At 34.2% G+C, this 24,432-nt stretch overlaps 6 protein-coding genes across 11 annotated transcripts; 4 read left to right on the plus strand and 2 right to left on the minus strand.

The window, feature by feature from the left end:
• Positions 1 to 401: 401 nt before the first annotated feature.
• LOC107614689 (Pentatricopeptide repeat (PPR) superfamily protein) lies at positions 402 to 3,032 on the minus strand. Its single transcript, XM_016316832.3, has one exon. It carries the CDS (start codon positions 2,908 to 2,910, stop codon positions 652 to 654), a length of 2,259 nt encoding a protein of 752 aa, XP_016172318.1. The 5' UTR covers positions 2,911 to 3,032; the 3' UTR covers positions 402 to 651.
• A 1,151-nt stretch (positions 3,033 to 4,183) lies between these two features.
• Positions 4,184 to 7,667, minus strand: LOC107619405 (zinc finger BED domain-containing protein DAYSLEEPER-like). 6 transcript variants are annotated; one of them, XM_021112718.2, is made up of 3 exons: positions 7,503 to 7,667; positions 7,307 to 7,391; positions 4,184 to 6,387 (listed from the first exon to the last, which is right to left on the minus strand). In XM_021112718.2, coding segments are annotated over exons 2-3 (2,025 nt in total). In that variant the 5' UTR covers positions 7,309 to 7,391; positions 7,503 to 7,667; the 3' UTR covers positions 4,184 to 4,364. The 6 variants fall into 6 exon arrangements, with proteins under 6 accessions (XP_020968377.1, XP_016177173.1, XP_016177172.1 ...); XM_016321687.3 differs by having other exon boundaries at positions 7,499 to 7,658; XM_016321686.3 differs by having other exon boundaries at positions 7,301 to 7,391; positions 7,503 to 7,643.
• Positions 7,668 to 8,403: 736 nt separating this feature from the next.
• LOC148543509 (uncharacterized) lies at positions 8,404 to 10,640 on the plus strand. Its single transcript, XM_088500538.1, has 4 exons — positions 8,404 to 8,706; positions 9,431 to 9,706; positions 9,820 to 10,322; positions 10,395 to 10,640. The coding sequence occupies exons 1-4, from the start codon at positions 8,520 to 8,522 to the stop codon at positions 10,638 to 10,640; spliced, it is 1,212 nt and encodes a 403-aa protein (XP_088356664.1). The 5' UTR covers positions 8,404 to 8,519.
• A 157-nt stretch (positions 10,641 to 10,797) lies between these two features.
• Positions 10,798 to 11,996, plus strand: LOC148543510 (uncharacterized). Its single transcript, XM_088498065.1, has 8 exons — positions 10,798 to 10,806; positions 10,869 to 10,954; positions 11,033 to 11,101; positions 11,176 to 11,250; positions 11,324 to 11,377; positions 11,534 to 11,620; positions 11,700 to 11,768; positions 11,850 to 11,996. The coding sequence occupies exons 1-8, from the start codon at positions 10,798 to 10,800 to the stop codon at positions 11,917 to 11,919; spliced, it is 519 nt and encodes a 172-aa protein (XP_088354191.1). The 3' UTR covers positions 11,920 to 11,996.
• An 8-nt stretch (positions 11,997 to 12,004) lies between these two features.
• LOC148543511 (uncharacterized) lies at positions 12,005 to 13,102 on the plus strand (the record flags this gene model as incomplete). Its single annotated transcript, XM_088498067.1, has 4 exons — positions 12,005 to 12,093; positions 12,217 to 12,282; positions 12,367 to 12,850; positions 12,938 to 13,102. Coding segments are annotated over 4 exons (804 nt in total), but the record flags the coding sequence as incomplete, so codon positions are not given.
• Positions 13,103 to 18,997: 5,895 nt separating this feature from the next.
• Positions 18,998 to 20,718, plus strand: LOC107616979 (UPF0481 protein At3g47200-like). The gene has a single exon (XM_088500359.1). It carries the CDS (start codon positions 19,057 to 19,059, stop codon positions 20,506 to 20,508), a length of 1,452 nt encoding a protein of 483 aa, XP_088356485.1. The 5' UTR covers positions 18,998 to 19,056; the 3' UTR covers positions 20,509 to 20,718.
• Positions 20,719 to 24,432: the final 3,714 nt, after the last annotated feature.

A 24,432-nucleotide genomic window follows, 5' to 3' on the forward strand; every position in this document is an offset into this window, starting at 1 on the left:
TATTCCACATAGGATACTGATAGATTGATAGATAAAATAAAAAAGAAGGGCCCTTAATGCTATGTAACTGTTGTGCTTATTAAATGAGATAAAGATATATTAACTTATAATGCTAAAAATAAATAAAAACTATATAGTATTAATCTCCGAAAATTAAACTCATTATTTAAATAAATATGATCTTAGTAGTTACATTAAATAAAGTCATATACCTTCATGATTTGTCCATTATAACTCAGCTATAACTGTCTTATTATAATTCAGTTATTACTCTTTATCAGTATAAATTATCTAAAACTGATCAACAACTATCTTCTATATTTATAAAACAATAACCTCTTTAGAAGAAGAGGTATGTTTTGAATCTAAAATTAAGTTTTCACAAGAAATACTTCAAACACTTATTTGAGTATCAAAGTGCTTTTTATAGGTATTCACACTCCGTGTTCTTCCTTAATTATTGTATTTTTCATCCATCCAGAAAAATCCGAGTTCATTCCAAGGTGGACGAGCTATACAAGAAGATCGACTAAGTGAACAAGAACACTTCATATCTCCAATCACACTCATACATATGATACACTGATTCAATTGTCTTATAAAATAGTTTCTGTTCCTAATTCCTATACCCCACTACAGATATGCCAATGTTTACCAGAAATCATTACATGAACATGAACCATGGCTGAAATGATGGAATCTAGTTCTATCCCTAACAATTATCTCCCTACCGTGAACTTCAGACACCAACTTTGCCATATGGTGACAATCCACACACATTCTGAGATTCTTCACTATTCTTATGGTAACTTCTTTTCCTGAACTAATAAGTGCATAAGCAATAGCCAACTTCTCACTATGCCTATAAACTGCACTCTCCTTATCCTCTTCCCCAATATCAAGAAAAACCTCTGAGGTATCAGGTGAATACCCTGCAATCTTCAACTCTTGCATCATGTTTTCTAGCTTTGCATATATCTCTTTAGATTGAGGATGTGATTGATCCCCAGCAACAAATTCATATACATTGCCATTCATTTCCATCAAGCTGCAACCTGGTGTTTTCTTGATTCCTTTCTCCATCATGGTTTCCCGGACGCAGCGCAAGCTCTCCCATCTCTTGCACGCGGCGTATATGTTGCATAACAGGACATAAACAGCTCCATTTTCAGGATCTAACTCAAGAATCTGTTTTGCTGCCATTTCAGCCAGCTCCACATTTCTGTGAACTCTACAAGCACCAAGAAGAGATCCCCAAACAATTGAATTCGGCTTTAAGGGCATAGTCTTAATGACATCAAGAGCTTCTTTTAATTGGCCAGCTCTTCCAAGAAGATCAACCATGCATCCATAATGTGTCATATTTGGCTTGATTCCGTGTTGCTCGGTCATGCTAGTGAAAAAGTTTCTTCCCTTTTCTACCATGCCGGCATGTGTACATGCACACAGGACACCAATATAGGTTACCTCGTCTGGTGTAACTGAAGCTTCTATCATATTTGAAAACATGGAAAGAGCTTCTTCACCATGGCCATTAATGGCAAGACCAACTATCATTGCTGTCCATGTAAACTTGTCTTTCTGATGCATTTCCTTGAATATTTTCCTTGCTTTCTCAACATTACCACATTTGAAGTACATGTCTATCAGAGCATTCCCAACAAAAGTGTCATTCTTGATACTGTTTTTGTCAATGTAAGTCTTCACCCACTCCCCTAGTTCGAGTGCTCCCAGATTTGCGCAAGCCGATAGGATGCTGACCATGGTGAATTCATCAGGTTTTACATTTGACATTTGCATCTCACGGAAAAGCACCAGAGCCTCCCTGAAATGATTAAGTCTAAGGTATCCATCAATCATGGCAGTCCAGGAAACATAATCTCTTTCAGGCATTTGATCAAAATACTTCCTAGCTAAATTAATTTCGCCAGAATTGGCGAACCCTGAGACGATGGAAGTCCAAGAAATTACATCTCTACTCTTCATTTTGTCGAAAACACTTTGTGCAGCACCCATTTCTCCACAGACTGCAAACATATCAATTAAGGCATTTTCCAATATCAGATTAGGTTCAACAATACCCTTTTCGACATACTTATATATGTGCTTTCCCCCAAGTAAATCCTTCAATTTAGAGCATACTGAAAGCATCAAAACTATAGTAACTGAATTGGGTGATACTCCTTTCTTCTCCATCTCAGAAAAAAGCTTCTTTGATTTCTGAAACGCCTTAACTCTGTTATACCCGGATATCATTACATTCCAGGTAACTACTTCCCATGATTCACCCATATCAAAGACCTTCCGAGCCATATCAACCATGCCACACAAGGAAAACACATGAATGAAAGCCTTTTGAACAAACACGTTAGAATCAAATCCATGTTTCACTGCATTGTTAAACAAGATTTTCCCATACCGCAAAGCCACATTGCTGTTGAATCCCTTCAACAAGAACGGAAGCGTGTAATGATCGGGCTTGGTATCATTGGTGATCATTGCTATATACATAGAAACTCCAATTTCAGGACAGTTGATCCTAGAATAGCCCTTCATCATGGTGTTCCAAATGAACCCACTTGGTTTTGGAATTGTATCAAACACCTTATGAGCATATTTCACATCTCCACAATCCTTGGTACAACAGAAGACTATAACTTTGTTTTGAACTAAAGGGTCTGAAGTTAGACCCATTTTGATTGTTTGTGAATGAATTTGCTTTAACTGTTCCATGGAATTGCACCTTTCAAGCAAAGATATTGCATATTCTCCAAAACATTTGGAATCAAAATGTGCAGAACACTTAAAAGCAATATCAGAAGACTTAGAAACCAATCTCTTGATGAGCAAGGAAAGTGAAAGTGTGAAACTTGCATGTGAACAAGACAGTGAAGTTGACAAACAAAGCATGGATATAACTAACTTAACTGTAAATGTTATGTTACTGTGAAAAATGGAACAATAACTAACTGTAAGATCAATGTCAGAATTTCACAAAGCGTTCTAAATTACTAAAACTATATCTAACTTTAAAGGTTCTAATATTTGTGAAAGATTGAAGCTTTGGGTACTTTACTCACTAAGTTCCAATAACACTTTAAATAGCAGTTTTCAAGGGAAAATCCTTTGTCACAATGTCACATATGGTAATGCAATAATAGAATAAGGCTTTTGATAATAAAAGACAGAGTACGAGGTTTAAGGTTGGTTAGACCTTTGATATTATATTTATATGATAATGTATAATATTATATTTTTATCAGATAACTAATTCTAATTACAAATAAATACAAAATAATAACTCAGGAAGGAATTATTTATTTGTTATTATTATTTTGAGTGAAATTATTGCAAATATGTTAGTTTATTGTATAAATTTGATTTATTATTCAATTTAAAATATTGAACAGTTATTTTTTATTTCAATGAAATATTATGAGAAGTTAAATGATGTATATTGTATAACACATTCTCTTTTTATGTACGTTGGTGCTCTTTTAATAAGATATGAAAATTGAAAAGCAAGGGGAAATAATAACATTCAATTCTTTTAATATAAATTATTCTAAAGAAATATTGTGATTATTATTTATTAATTTTTAATTTGTAAAGGAAAATGAAGAATTTTGTAACTCTTGATTAAATAGTAATTTCAACACGTGTTGTACTACTTTTTTGTTTTTGTTTGACTTAGTAGCTTAACTTGGTATATCCCTCACAACTATAAATTAATATTTGCATTAGCAAGTTGAAGCATCATTATGTCTTAAGATTTTTTTTTTCCGAGAAAGAAAAAGGTTGTTTTTACTTTTTACCATTAGTCATTAGACAATATTAAACAACCAATCTTTAATCAAAACCATTAAGAATGCATTTATAAATTGGAATCTCAAACTTAAAAGAAGCGTAAATCTTCTCAAGTTTTTTTTTTAATTATTAGATAAAATATAATCTCTCACTATTTCTATATATCATAATAAAATCATCAACCGAAACATATCATAATAAAATCATCAACCGAAACGAAACACGTATTTTCTTTTACTGCAAGTAACAATCAATAAACCGAGAATTATGAGCCAAACCCAATAAAAAGAATAAAATTGCTTTTCACTAAAACTCGAGTATGAGTATTGAACACAATTACTTAATATTTTTCTTCTTCCACTTACAAAAAGGGTTATTTTGGCTAAATTTGAAAGTTTATATAGAATCAATCTTATACTATAAACATGTTACTAAAAAGTTCAAAAGAAAAATCCTGAAAACTAATCACACAAATTAGTTTACTTCAACCTTGTTTCAATACTTCAGTATACCTCAAAATTACTCGAGAATCCTATGTCCTACAAAAGAACCTATACCTAAAATTCCATTTTCACAAATGCTTTTGAATCATCTGTTGGTAAGATTTTATTCTGTAACCAATCCTTGGCACAAATAAGAGCCTCAATAGTCCTAGGGCTTAATGAACTCCTGTAACTATCCATTTTCCTAATTTCTGTGTCAAAAACAGAATCCCGAGACACTGTAGACGTTGGCATAGACAAAAGATCGGATGCAATTCTTGACAAGGTTGGATACCTGTATCCATTCAGCCTCCACCAACACAAAATATCAAATTCTTGATGACTGGATAGTAGAGGTTCTTCTAGATACTCATCCAATTCTGACTTGAATTGCTGGTTACCGACAAAATCGGATATATAAAATTCATAGTCATCAAGATAGATAGAATCATCAAGAGAACCTTCTGGGCACAGCTCTGTCTTTATCATGATCTCATCCCCTTCATCATCCCCATTGATTGTTTCAAACGGAAGCATTTGGATGTTATATTCTATGAACATTTCACGAAGGGCATCATCAACTGTTCTTATCCATGGCTCTGCATTCTCACCAAGTATCTTAGAAAAGGTGAACTCCACAAGTTTCATTTTATGCCTTGGATCGAGGGCAACGGCCATTGCCAAGATGGGGCAGCTTTCTCTCCAATACCGATCAAACTTCTCATACAAAGGCTTAATCAGACCACTAAGGAAGGGATCATCGCTAAATGCCGCATAAGTCAACTCCACCTGAAGTTTTGACACTTCAGGGAAAAATAAGTTTGCGGTCGGGTATGGTTGCAAAGTCAAAATGTTCGCTGCATCATGAAAACATTTCAAATATTTGCAGAGTTTTTCAACCTGCTTCCATTCATCCATCGTAAGGGTCATTCTGTAATCAGGATCAGCTGTATCGAAGCAAGCAAAGACTTCCATTAATTCACAGGCAGCAAGAAGCATATGGTATGTTGAATCCCATCTACTTGTGTCATCAAGTACAAGGTCCACTTTACTTGGGACTTGTAGTTGTTGTTTCAGTTCAATAAACTTTTCTAGGTGAGATTCTGAAGACTTTACATACTTCACACTTTGACGGACCTTGTCAACAGTTTCCTTCATTGCCTGTAATGCGTCCAGTGCAAGGTGACTAAGAACACGGGCATAACAATTCTGGTTTAAGAACTGATCATTGAGGATCACTGGGTTCTTGGAAGAAAGAAAGCCTTTCAGATTTCCCATCAAAGTCTCACTGGAGAAGGATTTATCAAGTGCAAGGGTAAGGAGTCGTCCCTCTAAATTCCAGTCAGATAGACATGTTAATATAGTGTGGCTTAAGGAACCATCGGAAAGAGGAAATGGTACCTTAATGACATTTAGAACAGGATGATGTAAGTTCCAATTGCCATCAATGAAGTGTCCACGGACAAAAACATAGCCCATTGCCTCGTTTGAAGTCCATAAGTCCAATGTCAGGTTAACCAGTCCGGGAATACCATTGATAAGATTCAAAAGATTTTGCTTCTCTCTTACATATAAAGCAACACAATCCTCTTCGACAGAATCAGATCGGATCGGATTGAACTGGGGTTGAAGAATCCGCACAAGATCAATGAAACCCTGCTGCTCCACAATATGAAGTGGATAATCATGTAAAATTATCATTTTAGCAATATCATGGTTGCTCCGGCTCTGATCAAATGAGACACCATTACCAGCATATCCAGGTGTTGCTCTTGGACGTTTCTTGGGTGGATTGGGAGTATCTTGAGTTTCTCCTTGTTGATTTTTCTGCCGAATAACTTGACAAATTCCTAAAGTAATGTGCCTTTTCAGATGACTTGTGCCGGCTAGTTTTGAATCATTTATATAAGAAAAGGATTTGTTGCACTGTTTGCAATATGCCCTGGTACATCCAGCTCCAACAGTTTCAACAGTGAAATATTCCCACACAATAGACTTCTTTCTCTTAGGTAGATTCGGATGTTCTCCTAAATCAGGTTTCTCTTTGTTATTAGTTACAGCAATGCCAGCATCAATCGCCATGAATGCAGGTGTAATCCTAGAGGACATAATTAACGAAACAATAGAGGGTCATCAATATGGGGGGTGAATGCATATATTAGCAAAATGAATCATGAAGCATATTCAATATATAATTTAATACAATGCATAGATTAAAAAAAAATTGAACTTAATACATGGAATAAAAGTTTAAAAGCCATAGAACTTCAGCTGCAAGAAAAATCCACTAAAACTGTCCAAGAAGGATACCCTATATAAAGGCTAAAAAAAGGATTCTCATGCTCAGTCCCTCTATATCCTTTTATATGTTCTTTTTTCTGTTATTCGAATACAAATTCAAGCAGGGTAGGCTTTTCAAACACAATACTTTTAACCCTACGAAAGAGTGGGGTGGCATAGTGCACGAGAATCCCATCGGGTGGGATTTGCAGGAAAAGATGTATGCATATTACTTCCAAAAGAGGTGGGATTGATTCTCGAATTTGAATCCCACAATCCCTTACCATTATACTAATTACTAAGGCTCATCTCCCCAAGTTCTAACCCTAGATAGATAAAATAAAAACCAACCAAGTTAATTACATTATAATTTTACAATTGAAAACAAATTAAAATCACTGGCTACATCTATAAACTTTTGCTGAATAACATGAATTAGACAATGGTGTAGCATCCTATCGCGTGTGAAATCAAAACCATAATTCTTAATGTGGCTCGCACTATAGTTTGGCACAACAATGATAATCAGAACCAGAGCAAAAACAACAAGCCAGTTGATTACGCATGATGCATACATACACATACACACATAACAATCACAATAAACAATCACAAGTAGGGTTTTTGGTTTGATAAGAGAGCAAAACACAACAAACAAAAACCTTAAACGAGCAAAACAACAACAATTAAAATAACTAAATACATGAATGAAGGAGTTTATGACTACTAACACATACATAGACTGATAAACCTCGTACTTGCGGGAGTGAGAATGGTAGGAGAACGTGCCAGCGTGGCGGCGGAAGAGAGAGAAAGCGATTCCTGATGTAACCAAATATGACGCAAAAAAAGTTAGTAATTTTTCGTCTTCTTGTATATTCATGCGCATATATATAGATACAGAGAGAGAGAGAGAAGAGGAACCCTACTTACGGAACCGACTTGGATTGGCGACGAAGATTTTGATGGTTGGAAGAAGAAGCGGCAATATATTAATACTTGGTGCGGCTGAAGAGAAGAGAAGAGAAGAGAAGAGAACACAAAATCAAGGGTTTAAGCTTCCAAATAAATCCTAAAAACTCTTCACCCTTCAAAAACTACTATTCAATATATATAGAGTTTTATTTAATTAGTGTTTAGATTAGTTTTTTAAGTGTTTAAAAATTGGTTATTTTTATTAGTGAATTATAGTAATATATAATTAATTATTCGTATAAAGAGTGTATAGAAATTAAATTTATATACAAATAAGATAATGTTTGAACCGACAATTTTAGTAAGAATATTAAAAATTATTAATTATTGTTATGTCAAATATAAGATAAGTATAAAGAAAAATGTTACTAATCTGATATTGAAAAAAATTTAAAATTTGATGTGCTGTAAAATAATTTCATATTTATATATTAACAAAAATATGTAAAACATTCTATATTATACTTAAAATTAAAATGCTAGCCTTATAAAGAATAAATGTTAGCAACATTCAATATTCACTAATTCTATATTTATTATTATTATTATTATTATTATTATCAAACATGCATAGTGTTAGTTCCAAGATTGAATATGAGATTAAACAACTTAACTTTTTTTATTAAATTTATATTTATTATATATTGATTATTTTTAAATTGTAACATAAACAAAAATAGTTTCCATGAAAATCCTCTTCTAGTTTTTTCTTTTTGTTGGAGATCTTTCCTAATTTAAAGATGATAAATAATTCATATAAAAACATCGAAAAGGCTAACAAAATTATTTATTGTTTCTATTTTTAAATATTCAGGTATCTACAAAATAATTAATAAGTATATGTTACTTTTTACGGGCCTGCTACACATACAAGTATCCAAGCATCCAAGTTGGCCCAGCCCAAATCGAAGACACGCGCATAAGGAAGCATAACATGGCGCGTCAAAATCACGCGCTCAACACAAACGGTTACGTATGGCAGACTCTTCCACTTCCTCCACTTCTTCCACTTCTCAAAACGCTTCGAAACCAAGGAAACGCTCCCATTTTCGAGCAAAAATCAAAGTTCAAAATATACAAATCGTTCTTCGAAACCTCCATCAAAACAACATCAAACTCTCCGTGAAGAATCTGAAGAGAAAACGAAGCAAATACACTCAACGTAAGTTCATCAAGATTACTGTATATTTTAGTTTTCTTCTACGTCGTTCTTCTAGGGTTTACTGTGCTATTATTCTTGCTTCTTTGTCACACTGTTCTAAGTTCTACGTCATTCTTCTAAGTTCTACGTCGTTCTACATTCTTGTTCTAAGTTCTCTTGCTACTATTGTTGATTTTTGGGGCTTTATTCCGTAGATTGGGGGTTGTATACTGTTTGAACTTGTAATGTGACTTGATATTGATGCATGTTTGAGTGATATCTCACTGATATATATGAATGTATCTGAATAATATCTATCTCACTGTTATCAATGGGTGTATCTGATTCTTACATATGGGTGTATCTTACTCTTATCAATGGGTGTATCTGACTCATATATGCGTGTATCTTACTGATATCTGAATTAATTTGATATTGAAGCATGTTTGAGTGATAACTGACTGATATATATGGATTTATCTGAATAATATCTATGGGTGTATCTCCCTGTTAACAATGAGTGTATCGGATTCTTACATATGGGTGTATCTTACTGTTATTAGACCTTGTAATGTTGCTTGATATTGAAACATGTTTGACTGATATCTGACTGATATATATGAATGTATCTGAATAATTTCAATGGGTGTATCTCACTGTTATCAATGGGTGTATCTGATTCTTACATATGGGTGTATCTTACTGTTACTAATGGGAGTATATTTGTGTGTATTTTTTGTTTCAGACAAAATGGCAGCAAGAAACCAAACGAAAGACCTTAAGTGTGCCACACATCTCTTGAGTGATAAGTTCAGAAACATGGCTGAGGAGAAGAAGGCAATTGTCAGGGATCTCGGATTTGGTGGGTTGATGCACGTCCCACCTCTAAGGGTGGATCACCAACTCTTAAGGGAACTGGCAAACAACTTCAAACTTGGGGAGAACAGACTGAAGACAGGATATGGTTCTTTCCAAATAACACCAAAGACAATAGGTGATGCGCTTGGCATCAATGCAACAGGTAACTAGCTCAAAATTATAGGTGTATATTAAGTTGATGCTTGGGTGTATTTAAGGTTGATACTTGGGTGTTTTTGAACCGATTTTGATACTTTGTTGTTTTCTTTTTTGTAGGAAATCCGTTTCCTGAGAAAGTTGAGTATAAGCAACTTTATAAGCAACTTTCTGATGATGACAAAATAATTTATAGAAGATTCCAGGGTAAGACACTCAAAAGTCTTACCGATGAAATGATGGAAATCGGCGTTGGCAGCGAAGAGGAACGCCTGATGTTCAAAAGGATATTCATCCTCTACATACAGATGGCGTTCCTTTTGCCAACGACGATAAACAAAATATCGCCCGTGCACCTCGCCCCAATTTTTAAGATGGACGGCATATCGGAGAGAAACTGGGGGGCGCATGTTTTGACCTTCTTGATCAAAGGCATCACAAACTACCAGGAGAAGAAGAAGAAGGCAATTGATGGATGCCTCTTTGCCCTCATGATAATATACTTTCATCTTTCTGAAAACAAAGGCAAGAAGAGGGCTGAAAGACCACCAAAGCCTTGGATTGCCAACTGGACTAAGGAGAAGTTGGTGGAAAGAATGACTGCAGAAAAAGAAGAAATTTTGGTAAGTAAACATAATATGTTGCTTGTATTTTATTTACCTGAATGCTGCTAGCTAAAATATCTCATGTTTCAGGGGATTGTGAAGATGGCGGAGACAAGAGCAAGAGAAAAAATGAAAGAAAAAGAAAAAAAAGAAAAAAAACAAGAAATCAAAAAAACAAAAAAAGGAAGGCGAGTCCAACATCGTCTTCGGAGACAGAAACAGCTACTGACAGTGACACTTCTACCTCTGAGTCTGAGACTCAACAAGACTCGGAGGATTCAGCAAGAAAACACCCCATCAAAAAGGGGAAAAAGTAAGTACCATACTTGGGTGTAATTTCTTTTTCGAGTTGGGTGTATCTTGTTGATCACGTTGGGTGTATTTTAGTATGTTCTAAATAATCACTGTTTGCCTTCCAGAATGGACTCCAGAAAAAGAAAGCAGAGGCAAGAGGAGCCAGATTCTGATTCAGAATCTGAATCTGAACAAAGTAATGAGTAATGTCCTGAAATTATTACTCCTTTCTTTTGGCTTCATTATAAAGATTTCGTGTATTAACTGAAGTGTCTGTTATTAACTTATAGGAGTGAAGAATCATCACCTGCAGAGAAGGAGAAGGAGAAGAAAAAAACAAAAACAACACCAAAAAAGTAAGCACTTCTTTGCATAATATTCTGTGATAAAATTAATTTTTTATTTCTGATTGGTACTCTTTTTTTTCCACCCAGAACACAACCAAAAAAGAAAAAAGTTCTCGTGGAGGATTCACCTCCTAAAGAAGACCAATACTTTGACGGGTACAGTACCTCGTAAGCTATATTACCGCTATCGTCGTAATTATTTTTGTTAACATCTTCCTTTATGAATGTAGTGAGACATATGAAATATCAAGTGACGAACTGGATGAATGGCTAGGGCAAAACGTTGATAAATCTGCTGCAGAGGGGTATGTCTTGATGGGCTGTCTATTTCATATTTTGTTGTATTTTGCATGCTAATAATTGTTTCTTGTTTCGCAGGGAGAACCAACCTGACCTGCGATCGACAGAAGGTCGCTATGTGTCGTCTGAAACGTAAGAAGCTTTATTATTTAATAAAATCTTGTTATCATGAATTGGGTGTGTCTTGTGGTACCATTTGGGTGTATTGAGTGGATCAAGTTGGGTGTATGTTGTCTAATAAGTTGGAATATTAACTTTGTTGTGTTGCTTGGATCAAATCTGTCTTAGAATACCGGCTGTGAACTTGGGAACTGATGCTCCTTCCTCTCAAGGAAACACAGAACAGAGTAGTGTAAACCAGCCGTCACAGAGCATGTAATTTCTCTTTCAAATAACCGTTACTTTTGTTCTTCTATTACCCTTCTACTTCTAATTCTGTATATATTTTTTTTAGAAAAAAAAGCCCTTTATTATTTTATTCAAGAAAAAAAAGGCAGGAAAAAAAAGCAAAAACTGCAAGTATGTAAGTTCTCAAAAAAACAAAGCCTGTCTTCTTTTTGAATTGTTCGGGTGTATTTCTTGAATTTCTTTGGGTGTATTTTAGGTTGAGTCCGTCTGATTCGAATATGATGGTTGTGAGGGAACAGACACCGTCCGAAGCGCTTGCAATGTGAGTTTTACAATAATATTCAACCTTATAACCTTATTATTTTCAAAGGCGTTGTTAACCTTTCATTTTTCTTCTTGTTTAGAGTCCCAATTCAGGTTTTTGTGCCGGCATCCCAAACAACCACTGAGACAGATTTTGAACCAACCCCTATGCTACAGATTGAAGGGACTACAGAAACGTAAGAAATAGTATTGAGTGTATATTTGTTTGGAGTTTGGGTGTATATTAGCTAACAGTTTGGGTGTATATTGTTCCTGATTAGTTTCTTTTACGCCGTGATTAATTTTTTGTAACTGTGCAGCACTCCTGAAACCCCCAAACAACTTCAAGAGACCACACCCACGGTTCCCCCAGCTCCAACTAAAGTGTAAGTTCATCAGACTAAAATCAATCTTTGCTTATCATCTGTATATTCTTATTCTTATTCTTATTCTTATACATGATGACGCAGTCATCCAGACGCAGAAGACGCTGCTGCCCTGTTGATGATGGCACGGACAGCTTCCTATGTTCCTAAAACAGATCCAGGGGTGCCATCATTCAGCCTTGGATTGACTGATTCAAGCCAGGAGGGGGCGTCAACGCAGGAGACAGAAAGGGAAAAATCTCCAGAAGCTGCGAATTTGATAGAACAATTGGACAGTTTGGTCCAAAGAATAGCAAGCAGCGCGACGAAGGGAAAAAACACAAGTCCACAAATTCAGAGGGAGACTGGGGGAGAAAGTTCTGCAAAGTTTGAAACTCCTCGGGGATTATATCAGATTACGTATGATATGAAACAAAAGTGCTACATCTGGGGGACGAGACTGAAGGAAGATGCAGATGGCAATACTAACGAGTATGAGGAGATGTGCACTCTGATTGGCCAAGGAGAATACATTTTGATGAGAATGCACCTTGCTTCCCTCCAGGCAAAAAGTGATATAGAATCTCAGGTAATATTAGAATAAGATTACTGTTTTTACACCAAAGTCAATTACAATGCTTATTAATGTAAAATTGATTTCGGCATATATTTCTAGATTGTATCTGCCATCTGCCTCATCCTCAACAACAAAAATGAAAAGAGATTTCAAGAACAAATATACTGTCTCCCCCCCGATATTGTGGTAAGTGTTACTTCTACGAACTTCGGGTGTATTTTCTGTATTGATTTGGGTGTATTTGTCATGTTCGATTGGGTGTAAGTTTAGTATTTCATTTCTCGTTTCCCATTCTTGCAGTGCATGGCACTTTCGGATCACCCAAACGGGGAATTCGTATCACCAAAAACGGAAAAGGAATTCAGGGTGGAAGCCTACCCGAGTTTCATTCCCTTCATAGATAGAAAAAAATTGACTTCGCACCCATATGTAAGTTTTCGTTTGCTAAATTTGTTAGTACACTTATTTACTTATTTGCAAAATAAAATAACACACTGTTCATGTGTGGCAATCCTTCAGATTTTTGCCCCTGTCTGCTACGCCGGGCATTGGTGGTTATGGCTGATAAATACAAGAAAGCGGAAATGTCAAATACTTGACCCGCTACACAAAAAAGCTCCCACCGATGAGAGAAAGGCCATTAATAAATTCACTGTAAGTTGCATCTGTCTTCTTTACTTTAATAGATAGGTCTATTTCGTTAGTTGTGATGGGTGTATATTGTCCATTCAGTTGGATGTATCTTGTCCATTCATTCGGGTGTATTACTGATTTGTTTTCGTATTTAAGGGATACGTATTTTCAAGATTGATAACATATGCCGGCGGGGAACCTCTTCAGAAAGGGGAGAGGGAGAAGGAAATTAAATCACCATATGTTAAAATATCAGGCCAAAAAACAAGGTATAAATTTGTGAGTCTGAACATTAAATTTTTGTAAATGTGATTTGTAATTTATTTTCTTCGTTTTCAGCTATGACTGCGCTGTGTACGTTATGAAGTGGATGGAGATAATTGAGCCGGAAAACATCAAAAAGGGGAAGTATGAATGGGATAATTGGCCACAGGTAACTGTCTTTAAAACCATATAACTCTGTATTACTTTACTGAATTAATATTGCTGTTTAAACAGAATATACTTTTTTATTGTAGGAGGAGGTGGACCACTATAGAGTGGAGTACGCATCCCGGATACTATTCAGTGAGATGAATACACAGAGAGATCAGGCAATTAGAGAGAGTAGTGCTATAAGGCTGTCGAAGCCATCCTCTATATTATTAAGTCCATTTTGTCAGATTAATTCTGCTGATATAGAAACTGGGTAATCCAACTGCTTGGTAGTTTGTAAATTGAACAAATGATGTAAATATTTGCCATTTATCAACAACTTCTATTCCATGTATATTTTTTCCCATAGTTAAACTATCTGTGCTGGTAAACTGTCTGTGATGTATTCAAAAGCTGTATTACAGGTGGTAAAATATGAAGGAAAAAATCAAGGCATATATAAACACAAATTATAAACTGCTACACCCAACGCAAGTCTAATAATACACCCCAAGGTTGTATAAAATATACACCCAAACTGTCTGCGCTGTATTCAAAATGTATGAATTACATGTACTAAAATATGAAGAAAAACATCAAATCAAATATAAACCCATAACCTGAGAATTTTTACAGCTTTTGTTTTATATATATCTATATATGTGTCTATATCTAAATTGTGAATTAACGAAAATACACCCAAAATAACGGTGCTTTTACACCCATATTCTGTAAAACTATACACCCAACGAGTTATCCCCTGCTGCTGGTACCCTGAACTGATAACTCATAACGTGTCCTTGATATTGGCTGCAATTTGAATGCGCCGCTGATGCAGCATCAAACAGGTTTATCTGAAATATAACACACACACATTACCTAAACTATTAACGAGAAAAATAAACTCAATCGCCACAAATTTAAAGAACATTACTTTTACCTCGCTTAAAACTTTCGTCTTCTTCTTCTTTGTGGCATTTGCGATCTGTTTCTCCAGCTTTGAACCTAGCCTGTTTTTTGGACGTCCTCTTGTTCGAATCCTTGGCGGGCTTTGAAGCTCGTTAACGGATTCCAAGTTGGCGTCTTCGTGGGATAAAGAAGATGTCCCCTTCCTTTTGGCTTTTAATGCTTCCATCTCGGCCATGACGTTATCGTACGCACGGTGCAAAATTGCAGTCAGCTCCTCCGATTCGGAAGCAAATTCGCATATATTTTGCGAACGAAAAACCAATTGGTCGAACCTCTTGCTTCTTGGCTCCATTAGTGGCTCGTCGTGGCTGCTCTTGATGTGTGTGTGTCGCCTCTTTACCTTCTTGCTCCATCGTTCCAGTATGTATCTCGGTGACACTTGGCTTACTTGTTCGAAGCTTAACACGCTTAGTGCGTGACGGCACAGTATCCCTCTCGACTCGAATAATAAGCAATGGCATTTTACCTCGGCTGCAACTGAGTCGTAAGTAACCACGAACTTGTTGAATATTGAGCTGGAAACTTGTTCTCCGACTTCGTATACTGAATAGCCTAGAGCGGAATTCTTTAGTCTGGTGATGCAATTCGCCTTTCCTCTGAATTGCGCTTGGACTTCCCTAAACTTTGCGTGAGTGTACGCATCTTGAAACTGAGCTTCAATGCAGGATTTCGTTGCACACGGTATGACCGTATGAAAATCTGCAGTATCTGATTCTCTCTCTGCTTGCTCCCTGCTTCCGAGGCAATTATCGTATTGTTTGACAAACTGAATAAGCGAGCTGTTCCGGGTGATATACTTGTTAAAAAATGAATGCATGCTCTCGCTCCTTTGTGTGCTTCTCATCCCTGCCCAGAAATGGTGATCCAGATAGATAGGAACCCATATGTGACGGTCTTCGTACAGATCTGCATAATACACCCAAAGACAGTCTATAAATACACCCGAAAAAACATGCAATTTACACCTCTGATGCAGATTTTAAAAAGACATTACCTGAAAGCCACTTGTTGTCCCCAAGACCAAAATTCAGCAGAAAATCGTTCCAATTCCTATCGAATGAGTCTTTGCTGTGAGAGTTCCAAACAACTTGGCTCATTTCTTGTTTGATATCGGCATGTCCCTTGTACCCGTTTAATTTGCTTGGAATCTTCTTCATGATGTGCCAAATGCACCAGCGGTGAACTGTTGTTGGCATACAGGCCTCTAAAGCCCTTTTCATGGATGCGCACTGATCGGTGAGAAACCCTTTCGGAGCGTTTCCTCCCATGCAACGAAGCCAGCTTTGAAATAACCATTTGAATGATTCAATTTCTTCGTTCTTCATCAAAGAGCATCCGAGAAGTGTTGATTGACCGTGGTGATTCACCCCGACAAAAGAACCACAGACCAAATTATACCTGAAACAAATTACCATGGTCCAGAATGCAAAATCATTAGCTACACCCTAACAAATGCTTCGCATACACCCAATGAAACAGCCAATATACACCTCTACTGCGGATTCGTAAAAATAAATTAATTTGGCATCATAAACAGGGACAGTTTGTTACCTGTTTGTATTGTAGGTGGTGTCGAATGAAATGACGTCTCCGAAATACTCAAAGGCGGCTCTGCTTCTTGCATCGGCCCAAAAAGCCAGCTTAATCGATTGATCATCTTCGAGTTGGAGCTCAAAAAAGAAATTCGGATTCTTCTCTTTCATTCTTAAGAAATATTTCCCGAATTTCTTTGCATCTTCTTGTTCGGAAACATTCCGCACTTCCCTGGTAATGTAATTCCTCACGTCCTTTTCGATAAAATTTAACTCGCGGTGACCCCCGGCAGCCGCAACAAATGATTGGTAGGTTTTGCTTGGTCTGATACCGGCCTCCTCGTTATTCTCTATCGTACGACGAATGGACATGCTTAGTTCCCTGTGCTGTTTGAGCATCTCTGCTTTGCTTGGACAGCAGGGGTGTGAATGATCCAGCACAACCTTTGAAATGATCCAAGCACCGACATCCTTCAATGTGTGTATATAAATTCTTGCAGGACAGTTTAGACCGGCTGTCGAATTGGTCTTCTCGGTCGGAGATATTTTAGATTTCCATTTTCCCTCTCTGCTACATGTAATCAGTTGGTTCTTAATCTCGTTTCCCTTCCTATTTGTGCACCGAACTCTTGTAGAGAAACCTGCAGCCTTGGCGTAGTTCCTGTAAAATTTTCCAGCATCTTCAAGGGTGGTAAAGGTCATTCCGACCTTTGGAACAAGCTCGTCATCAACAACTGAGAGAGGCTGCAAAATACACCGTGTCAGAACTGTAAATACACCCATAGATATGATTCAAATACACCAAATCATGTCTAATACGATACACCCTAACCGCAACAACTCAACTACAGAATGACTTTTAAAGCCATAAACTGTAAATACACAGCATGCAGATATAATACAGTTCTAAAAACACACCTAATCATGTCTGTTATAATACAGCTGAACAACAACAAGTAAATTAAAATAACAAAAAACCAGTAAAGTGTAGATACACCCACACTTCTAGCTAAAATACACCCAAACAAGAATTGATCTACACCCGAGCGTCTGCTACAAATTCCAGGTAATTAATCACAACTAATACATTGAATCGACAGATTCACGTAAACGTGTTACTTTCACAGTAATGTTCAGCAATTTTTCAACTACACAATGCTATACAAATTACTGAAAGAAATTTCATACTAATCCTATGTAAATCAAATCTCAGGGACTTCGTTAGATTCTGACTCATAATCCACTTCGCCTGCATTCAGATGACAATCTGAGGTTGAATGATCCATTATCTTCAAAACGAGATCAAACTTTGATTTCGAAAAACAACAAATCAAAAATAGAAAACGAAGATGGAGTTGCAGAGAGAGACAAAGGTAACCTAAACGAAGAAGATGCTAGTGAGAAAAGGAGAAGAAAAGAACAATGAAGAAGAAGGAGGGTAAACGCGGGAGAAGAAGAAGAACGAAATCTCAAAATAACGAAAACGAAAAGGGAAAGAAATATTTTAAATCTGGTAGTTAGATATACGCGCGATGTTATATAGCGCGTGTAATCAACGTACCTGAAGCAGCGCGTATTTTGATCTTATTGTTTAATAAACTTGTATGGCATACAAGCCATTAGGGCTTGTATGCAGAGCTTTTCCATACTTTTTAAATAGGATTAACTTTTCTGTACATTTTGCTAGTATTACTCAATTTAATTTTAGTTATAAAAAAAATATTATATATATATATATCTGTGTGTGTATTAAATATTCCTTTTAATTTTGTTTTTCTTTTTCTTAATGATGGAAAGATCAGATTCATTGGAAGGGTATAAGAGTGGTGGAATATAAAGTATTCATACAAATCCTTTTACATATACATATAACCAAGGATTTGTTTGGACGAGTTTTAAAAAAAAATTGTCAAGTTATCTTTTTAAAAAATAAAAATAATTTTATATTGAATATTTAATATTTAATATAAAAAAATTTTTATTTATGAATTATATTCGAATATAATAATATAAAAATATTATTTATTTATTTATTATGTAAAAAATATTTTTTTTTAAATATAAATTATAACTTCTCAAAAAAATTTTTTTTTAATATTTTTATTTTTACTACTAAAAATTTGTTAAATATATTAAAAAAAATTCTATTAATTTAATAGCACCAAAATAAATACTAAATACATAAATTCACTAGTCCAATATCTAATCAAATATACAAAATATAAATATGACTAAGGCCTTATTTGGATTTTTTTTTTAATAAAAAATATTTAAATATTTTTTTTGTAAGATCTTTAAAAAAAAAGGCGGTAATCCTTTGATTTTTTGCTAACAAACGATGCATAATGGAGCTTCTAATGTTGTAATAGTAAACACATTTTAAAATATATATGTATATATATATAGAAAGAAATATGCATGAAAAATGTGTGTGTTTAATACCTTAAAAATTTCTTTATTTCTGTTAAAAGAAAAACAATAATGCATTAAAATGTGGACTAAAACATGTGAGTTGACCCCCGGAGTTAGCTGGTAAACTTGAAAAACTTATTAAACCTTAGATGGAATGGAGCTGCTAGAAAAAAATTATTAAACCTTGACATATACTATCTCTTCCTCCTCTCTGTTTTCTCACAAGTCTTCTCTTGTGCATGTTCTTTGCTTCCAAGAATGTTTGTCTTCAGTACCTACGAAAGGCTTGCTTCTGAAAGTTTCCCAGGAAAAATAGAGAACATACACGACTCTTGGTTAAGAGGAGCACTGAGCAAACTACTAATTTCGGAAGAAAATTTGGAATCGAAAATTAGAAAGTCAGATGAAAGAAATAATATACCAAGAATTCCACAGCACATGGCTGAAAGGGTGGATTTTAGAAACTATTATGAGCCACGGATCATCTCAATTGGTCCAATTCATCTACCCAAAGAAGATCTTCTTCAAGGAAAGTTATATAAGGATTTGTGGGCTGCAAAGTATGTTCAAGGTGCTGATTTCCATCGGATACAGGAAGTACATAGGATGACTCGCCAAAATGCTTATATCTCCATGCAGTTCATGTACCTCGACCTTTTAAAGAATGAAAAACTTGCATCTGCATATGACCATCCCCCGGATGGAAAAATGTTTGCTACATTGGCGCTGGTTTCGGATGGATGTTGTGTACTTCACCTGTTGGAGAAATCAGACAACTCATTTGAGGCACAAGAAGAGCTAGAAATTAGCATTGACAAGCTTTTATGGATGCACCAGGATCTGCTTATCATGGACAACCAAATTCCCTTCCAAGTCCTCAGGCTCTTGTGTGAGGATCAAGAAAGGCTCGAAAAATGCCTCGGGAACTTCCTCCAAGTTCATGGTATTCAGACAGCACCCAAGCTTCGAAGACAGAATCAAGAAGAACAAGAGTTAAGGCTAATTGTCCAAGGAGATAACCAAGAAGAAGAGGGTAATGAATCTGATCCCCTCCATCTTCTAGATTATTTGAGGAGGGCACTCTTGATGAGAGATCTAGAGACAATCCATAAGGATATCAGGGTCAAGATGAGATCCTGGCACCTCAGGAAGTATAGAATTGGGACCATAAGAGAACTCAGAGCAGCCGGGATTCGAGTTAGAAGACATTCCAACATCAATTCTTTGTACCCCACCTTCAATCATGGCATACTCTACCTTCCTGAGCTAACTGTGGATGGTTCAACAGCTCATATCTTCCTCAACCTTGTAGCCCATGAGATATGGCCTGGTTTTCGCAACAACTTCGCGATCAGCTCATTTATAGTGTTCATGAGCTCTCTCATTGACCAGCCTGAGGATGTCAAGGAACTCAGATTAGCTGGTGTACTTATCAATGAACTAGCCAATGACAAAGAAGTGGCTGATCTGTTTAATAAGATGGATACTATTCTGGTGCCTGAGACACCATTGTTTGCTCACATCAGAGACCAAATCCATGTACATTTTAAATCCAAGAGAGGTAAGATCAGGATGCTGTCTTGGATGGGAGAGGCCTCTAACACCTTTTTCCGCTCGCCATGGACCATCATTGCCTTGCTTGCTGCGGTGCTTGGCCTTGTTCTTACATTTATCCAAACATGGTTTGCTATCCACCCTAAATCTTCATAAATCATAACATCACTTTTAAAGAAAAAGCTGTTGTATTGTTTTCTTACTTATCACTTGTTCATTTCTCTCCTTTAATATCTTTTTTTTTTTTTTCAATGTTTTGCTTGATGATGAATAAAACACTACTCATATGAGTATGTGAGCTGTGTGTAATCTGTATTTCAATCATAAACTACTATGCAGTAATTGGAATCTGGTTCTCTCCTTTTTAATCAAGGACTTACTTGTAATTTAATTTAGTTAGAGATTTATTCGTCTGAAACTGCCATACTTTTTAAAAGCTATAATATTCACAGAAATTTAGTAGGAGAGGATAAAAGTGCGTTTCAGTAATTTGAACGTTCTTTGATGTTTGGCAACTTTTCTTTTCTGAAGGCCAACGTGATTCTGCATCCCAAAAGATTTTTTACTAGAAGCAAAAAATTATAGCTTTTGTGTTTACTCAAGGCACGTTTAAATTTGTTGCTAGTTATTATTGGTTTTTTTATAATTTTTTTTAAATAAATACTGAAAATATTAAAACAATTATTCTAATTTTTGTGCACTGTTTACTATTTTAATTTTTTATAATATGTATTATTGTTTCTATTAGAAATGATAAATTAAATAAAAAGTTAATTATAAATAATAATAAAAATATAACTTATAAAAAATTAGAACCTAAAATAATAATAAAAATAAAATTATCAAGAATATTTAGAAAGAGTACTAATATATATTATTTTTAATTTAATAAATAAATATTAATTTTTGTTATAATAATAAAAAATTATAATATATTAAAATAAAGTACTATAAAAAAATACTATATAAAAAATATTAAATATATTTAAAAAAATAATATTATAATTTAATATTATATTTTTTTAGTAATTAATTAATTATTTATCTAGAAGTGATTTTAACTAATATTATTCAAATAATATTTATTTTATCAAAATCAATTTTAGTAAAAATTGACAAACATAAATCATGTTAGTATAAACTCACTTTTACCCAAAATTAATTTTACAAAATTATTTCTGTTCAAACTTCAATTTGCCCAACGTAAATCCAAACACACGTGAAGTAGTTGAGAAAGAAAGTCTTTCTATACGAATGAGTTCTTATAGAAAAATAGTATTACTATTCAATTATAATTTAAGTGCTCATGTCATATTACTGGTTCTTTATGCTATACAAAAAATTAAAATGATATCCAGTCATCGAGATCCACAAGAGATTGAATATAAAATTCACACAAATAATCTCAAACAATGGTTTAAAAAACACAAAATGAAAGACTTCGAGGTTGACATAGAAACTAAAAGAGAAAGGGTAAAATAGTCGTTAAGATTCTTAATTTAAAAAAAGAAAACAAAGAGTATGAGCTGTCTTAAAAGTCAAAAAGCATATCGTGGTTAATAGTAACACAGTAACACTTGCTAATTGCTATGTCTGAATAAATAACAGACAAAGTAAAATACTACTATAAAACTCGAGCAGTTAACCAAGTTTATTCTTATAAGATTAATTTTTCTGTACATTTTAATAGTTTTATTCAATTTTATTTTAATTATATTTTTTATAGTTAAAAAAATTAATTATGTCTTTTAAGTATACAATTTTTTCAATTAAGTTTCTAATTTCATGAAACGTTACAAAAACATAAAAAAAAATATTTCACGAATATTCATTATCCAATTATCTAATATATTCTTAATTTGTATTAAGGTCACGAATTCAAGTCGTGAAAACAGCTACCAATATAATTATCAAATTAGATTGCGTACATTATATTTTTTGGGTGCAGTTTTTTTTTAAATCCTGTGATAATGCAAAGATGCTTTGTACACTGAGCTGATTTTTTTTTCTTTATATAAAAATTTACTCATATAGTGTTGAAGCTGGTCAATCAGAGAATATAATTTTGGATCATCTAAATTTTAAATTTTTATTTTAGAGAATAAAGTATAATTTTTCATTTTTAAATAATTTCTCTCTAATATTTTTTTTGGTCTCATCTATAAAATAAATGATAAAAAATTACATTTTACCTTCTAAAGTGAAATTCAAAATTTAAAGATTTCGAATTCGGAGAATATGTAGTCATGTATAAGTGTCAAAAACTATCCTAATCTTATTAGCTTATAAGCTATAGTGATTAATCTATGGAAAAGTATATGGAATCAAAAGATTACCAGCAAAAAACTAAACAAAACCACATTAATTTATATTAATAATTAATTTTAAATTTTTTAAATTCAAAATTTAAAAAATTTAAAATTGATTAAGTAAACCTAATTAAAACCTATAAAAACTTCCTCTTCTCTCTCACATTAACCTACCCACCTCCAACAATCACACACAGACCTCTCTCTTTAACCGTCAGGCTCTCTCCGCCTCTCCACCGCGACCCACTCCTCTTCTATCATCGACATCTAATTCGTCGGATTCGCCACTATCGACAAGAATCCATACTCAACACGTGGATTAGACAAGTTTTGGGAACTTCTAGCTGAACTCGATGAGAGAAGGAAGAAGGTTTATTCCAAGGTGAGTGACGGTGTTTGGTAGATCGGTGGCGATACTTTGCACATGTGTTTTGTGGTATGTAATTCCAGTGATGAGTGATACCTCTTTTTCTTCTTCTTCAAATTCAAAGCCAATAAGAAAAACTGTGAGGAATACAAATAAAAAGGAATATGTAAGAGGGTTGAGGGAAAAGAAGATGGTGGTGATGAATGAGGGTTTAAATTCTCCATCAAAGGACAATGGTTCACCGAAACATGGCACAGTAGCAGCATCATCACCATGTTGCTCTCTGCGTTTTGAGATATTAGGTGCCGTTTTGATGATTAAAGAGACGACAAATTACATAATTACAGAAATATAAAAAAAATATTCATTTAATATGAAAAAAAAATATCCTAATAATTAACAAAAAAAATATCCAGTTATATTTTAGCAAAAATAATTAAATATCTATAAAATTTAAAAAAATATAAAATTCTTAAAGAAATAGAGACATTCACATTTGCAATACAAAAAAATTAAAAAAATATATAAAACAACATCCATTTAGTATGAAAAAGAAATATTCTGATAGCAGAAGAAACATCCATATATATTAATTCGTAGAAATTTTGGATTCACCTAAAAATATTTAACTAATTTTTTGCTAATACCCTTTTGGTTCCTAACATTGTTCTTAATCTATTTATCAATTGCCACCATAATGTCTTGATGGTTGGAAGAAGAAGCGGCAATATATTAATACTTGATGCGGCTGAAGTCTGAAGAGAAGAGAACACAATGAAGGGTTTAAGCTTCCAAATAAATCCTAATTCCTAAAAACTCTTCACTCTTCAAAAAACAACTACTATTCAATATATATAAATAGAGTTTTACTTAATTAGTATTTAGAATATTTTTTAAGTGTTTAAAAATTGGTTATTTTTATTAGTGTATTATAGTAATATATAATTAATTGTTCGTATAAATAGTGTATAGAAATTCAATTTATATACATATAAGATAATGTTTGAGCCAACATTTTTAGGGGATTTGTGGTGCAGTTTGGATCGATTTTGAGTAAAAAATCATCCAATTCGAACATTAATTTTACTTGCGGTGCAGTTTGGATTAGATAAACTTTTTAAAAAATCCAATCCGATTTCATCCGATCCAATTTCAAGCGGTTTGGATTGGATTGGATTTGCGGTTTTGTAAATTAAAAAAATTAAATACATATAACAAATTTCAACATCAAATTTTAAATAATCAACAATGACATAACAAGTCTCAACAATATCTTAAAAAGCCAATAATAACATAACAATAGAAATAAAATTATAGGTTAGTTAAAATAAATAAATAAATAACATTTTGAACATAAAATATTTATTAAATAATAATACATAAATAATATAAAAAATATATAAC

Source organism: Arachis ipaensis, chromosome B9 (genome assembly GCF_059453495.1).
Source record: "Arachis ipaensis isolate K30076 ecotype BB chromosome B9, ASM5945349v1, whole genome shotgun sequence".
NCBI lineage: Eukaryota > Viridiplantae > Streptophyta > Magnoliopsida > Fabales > Fabaceae > Arachis > Arachis ipaensis.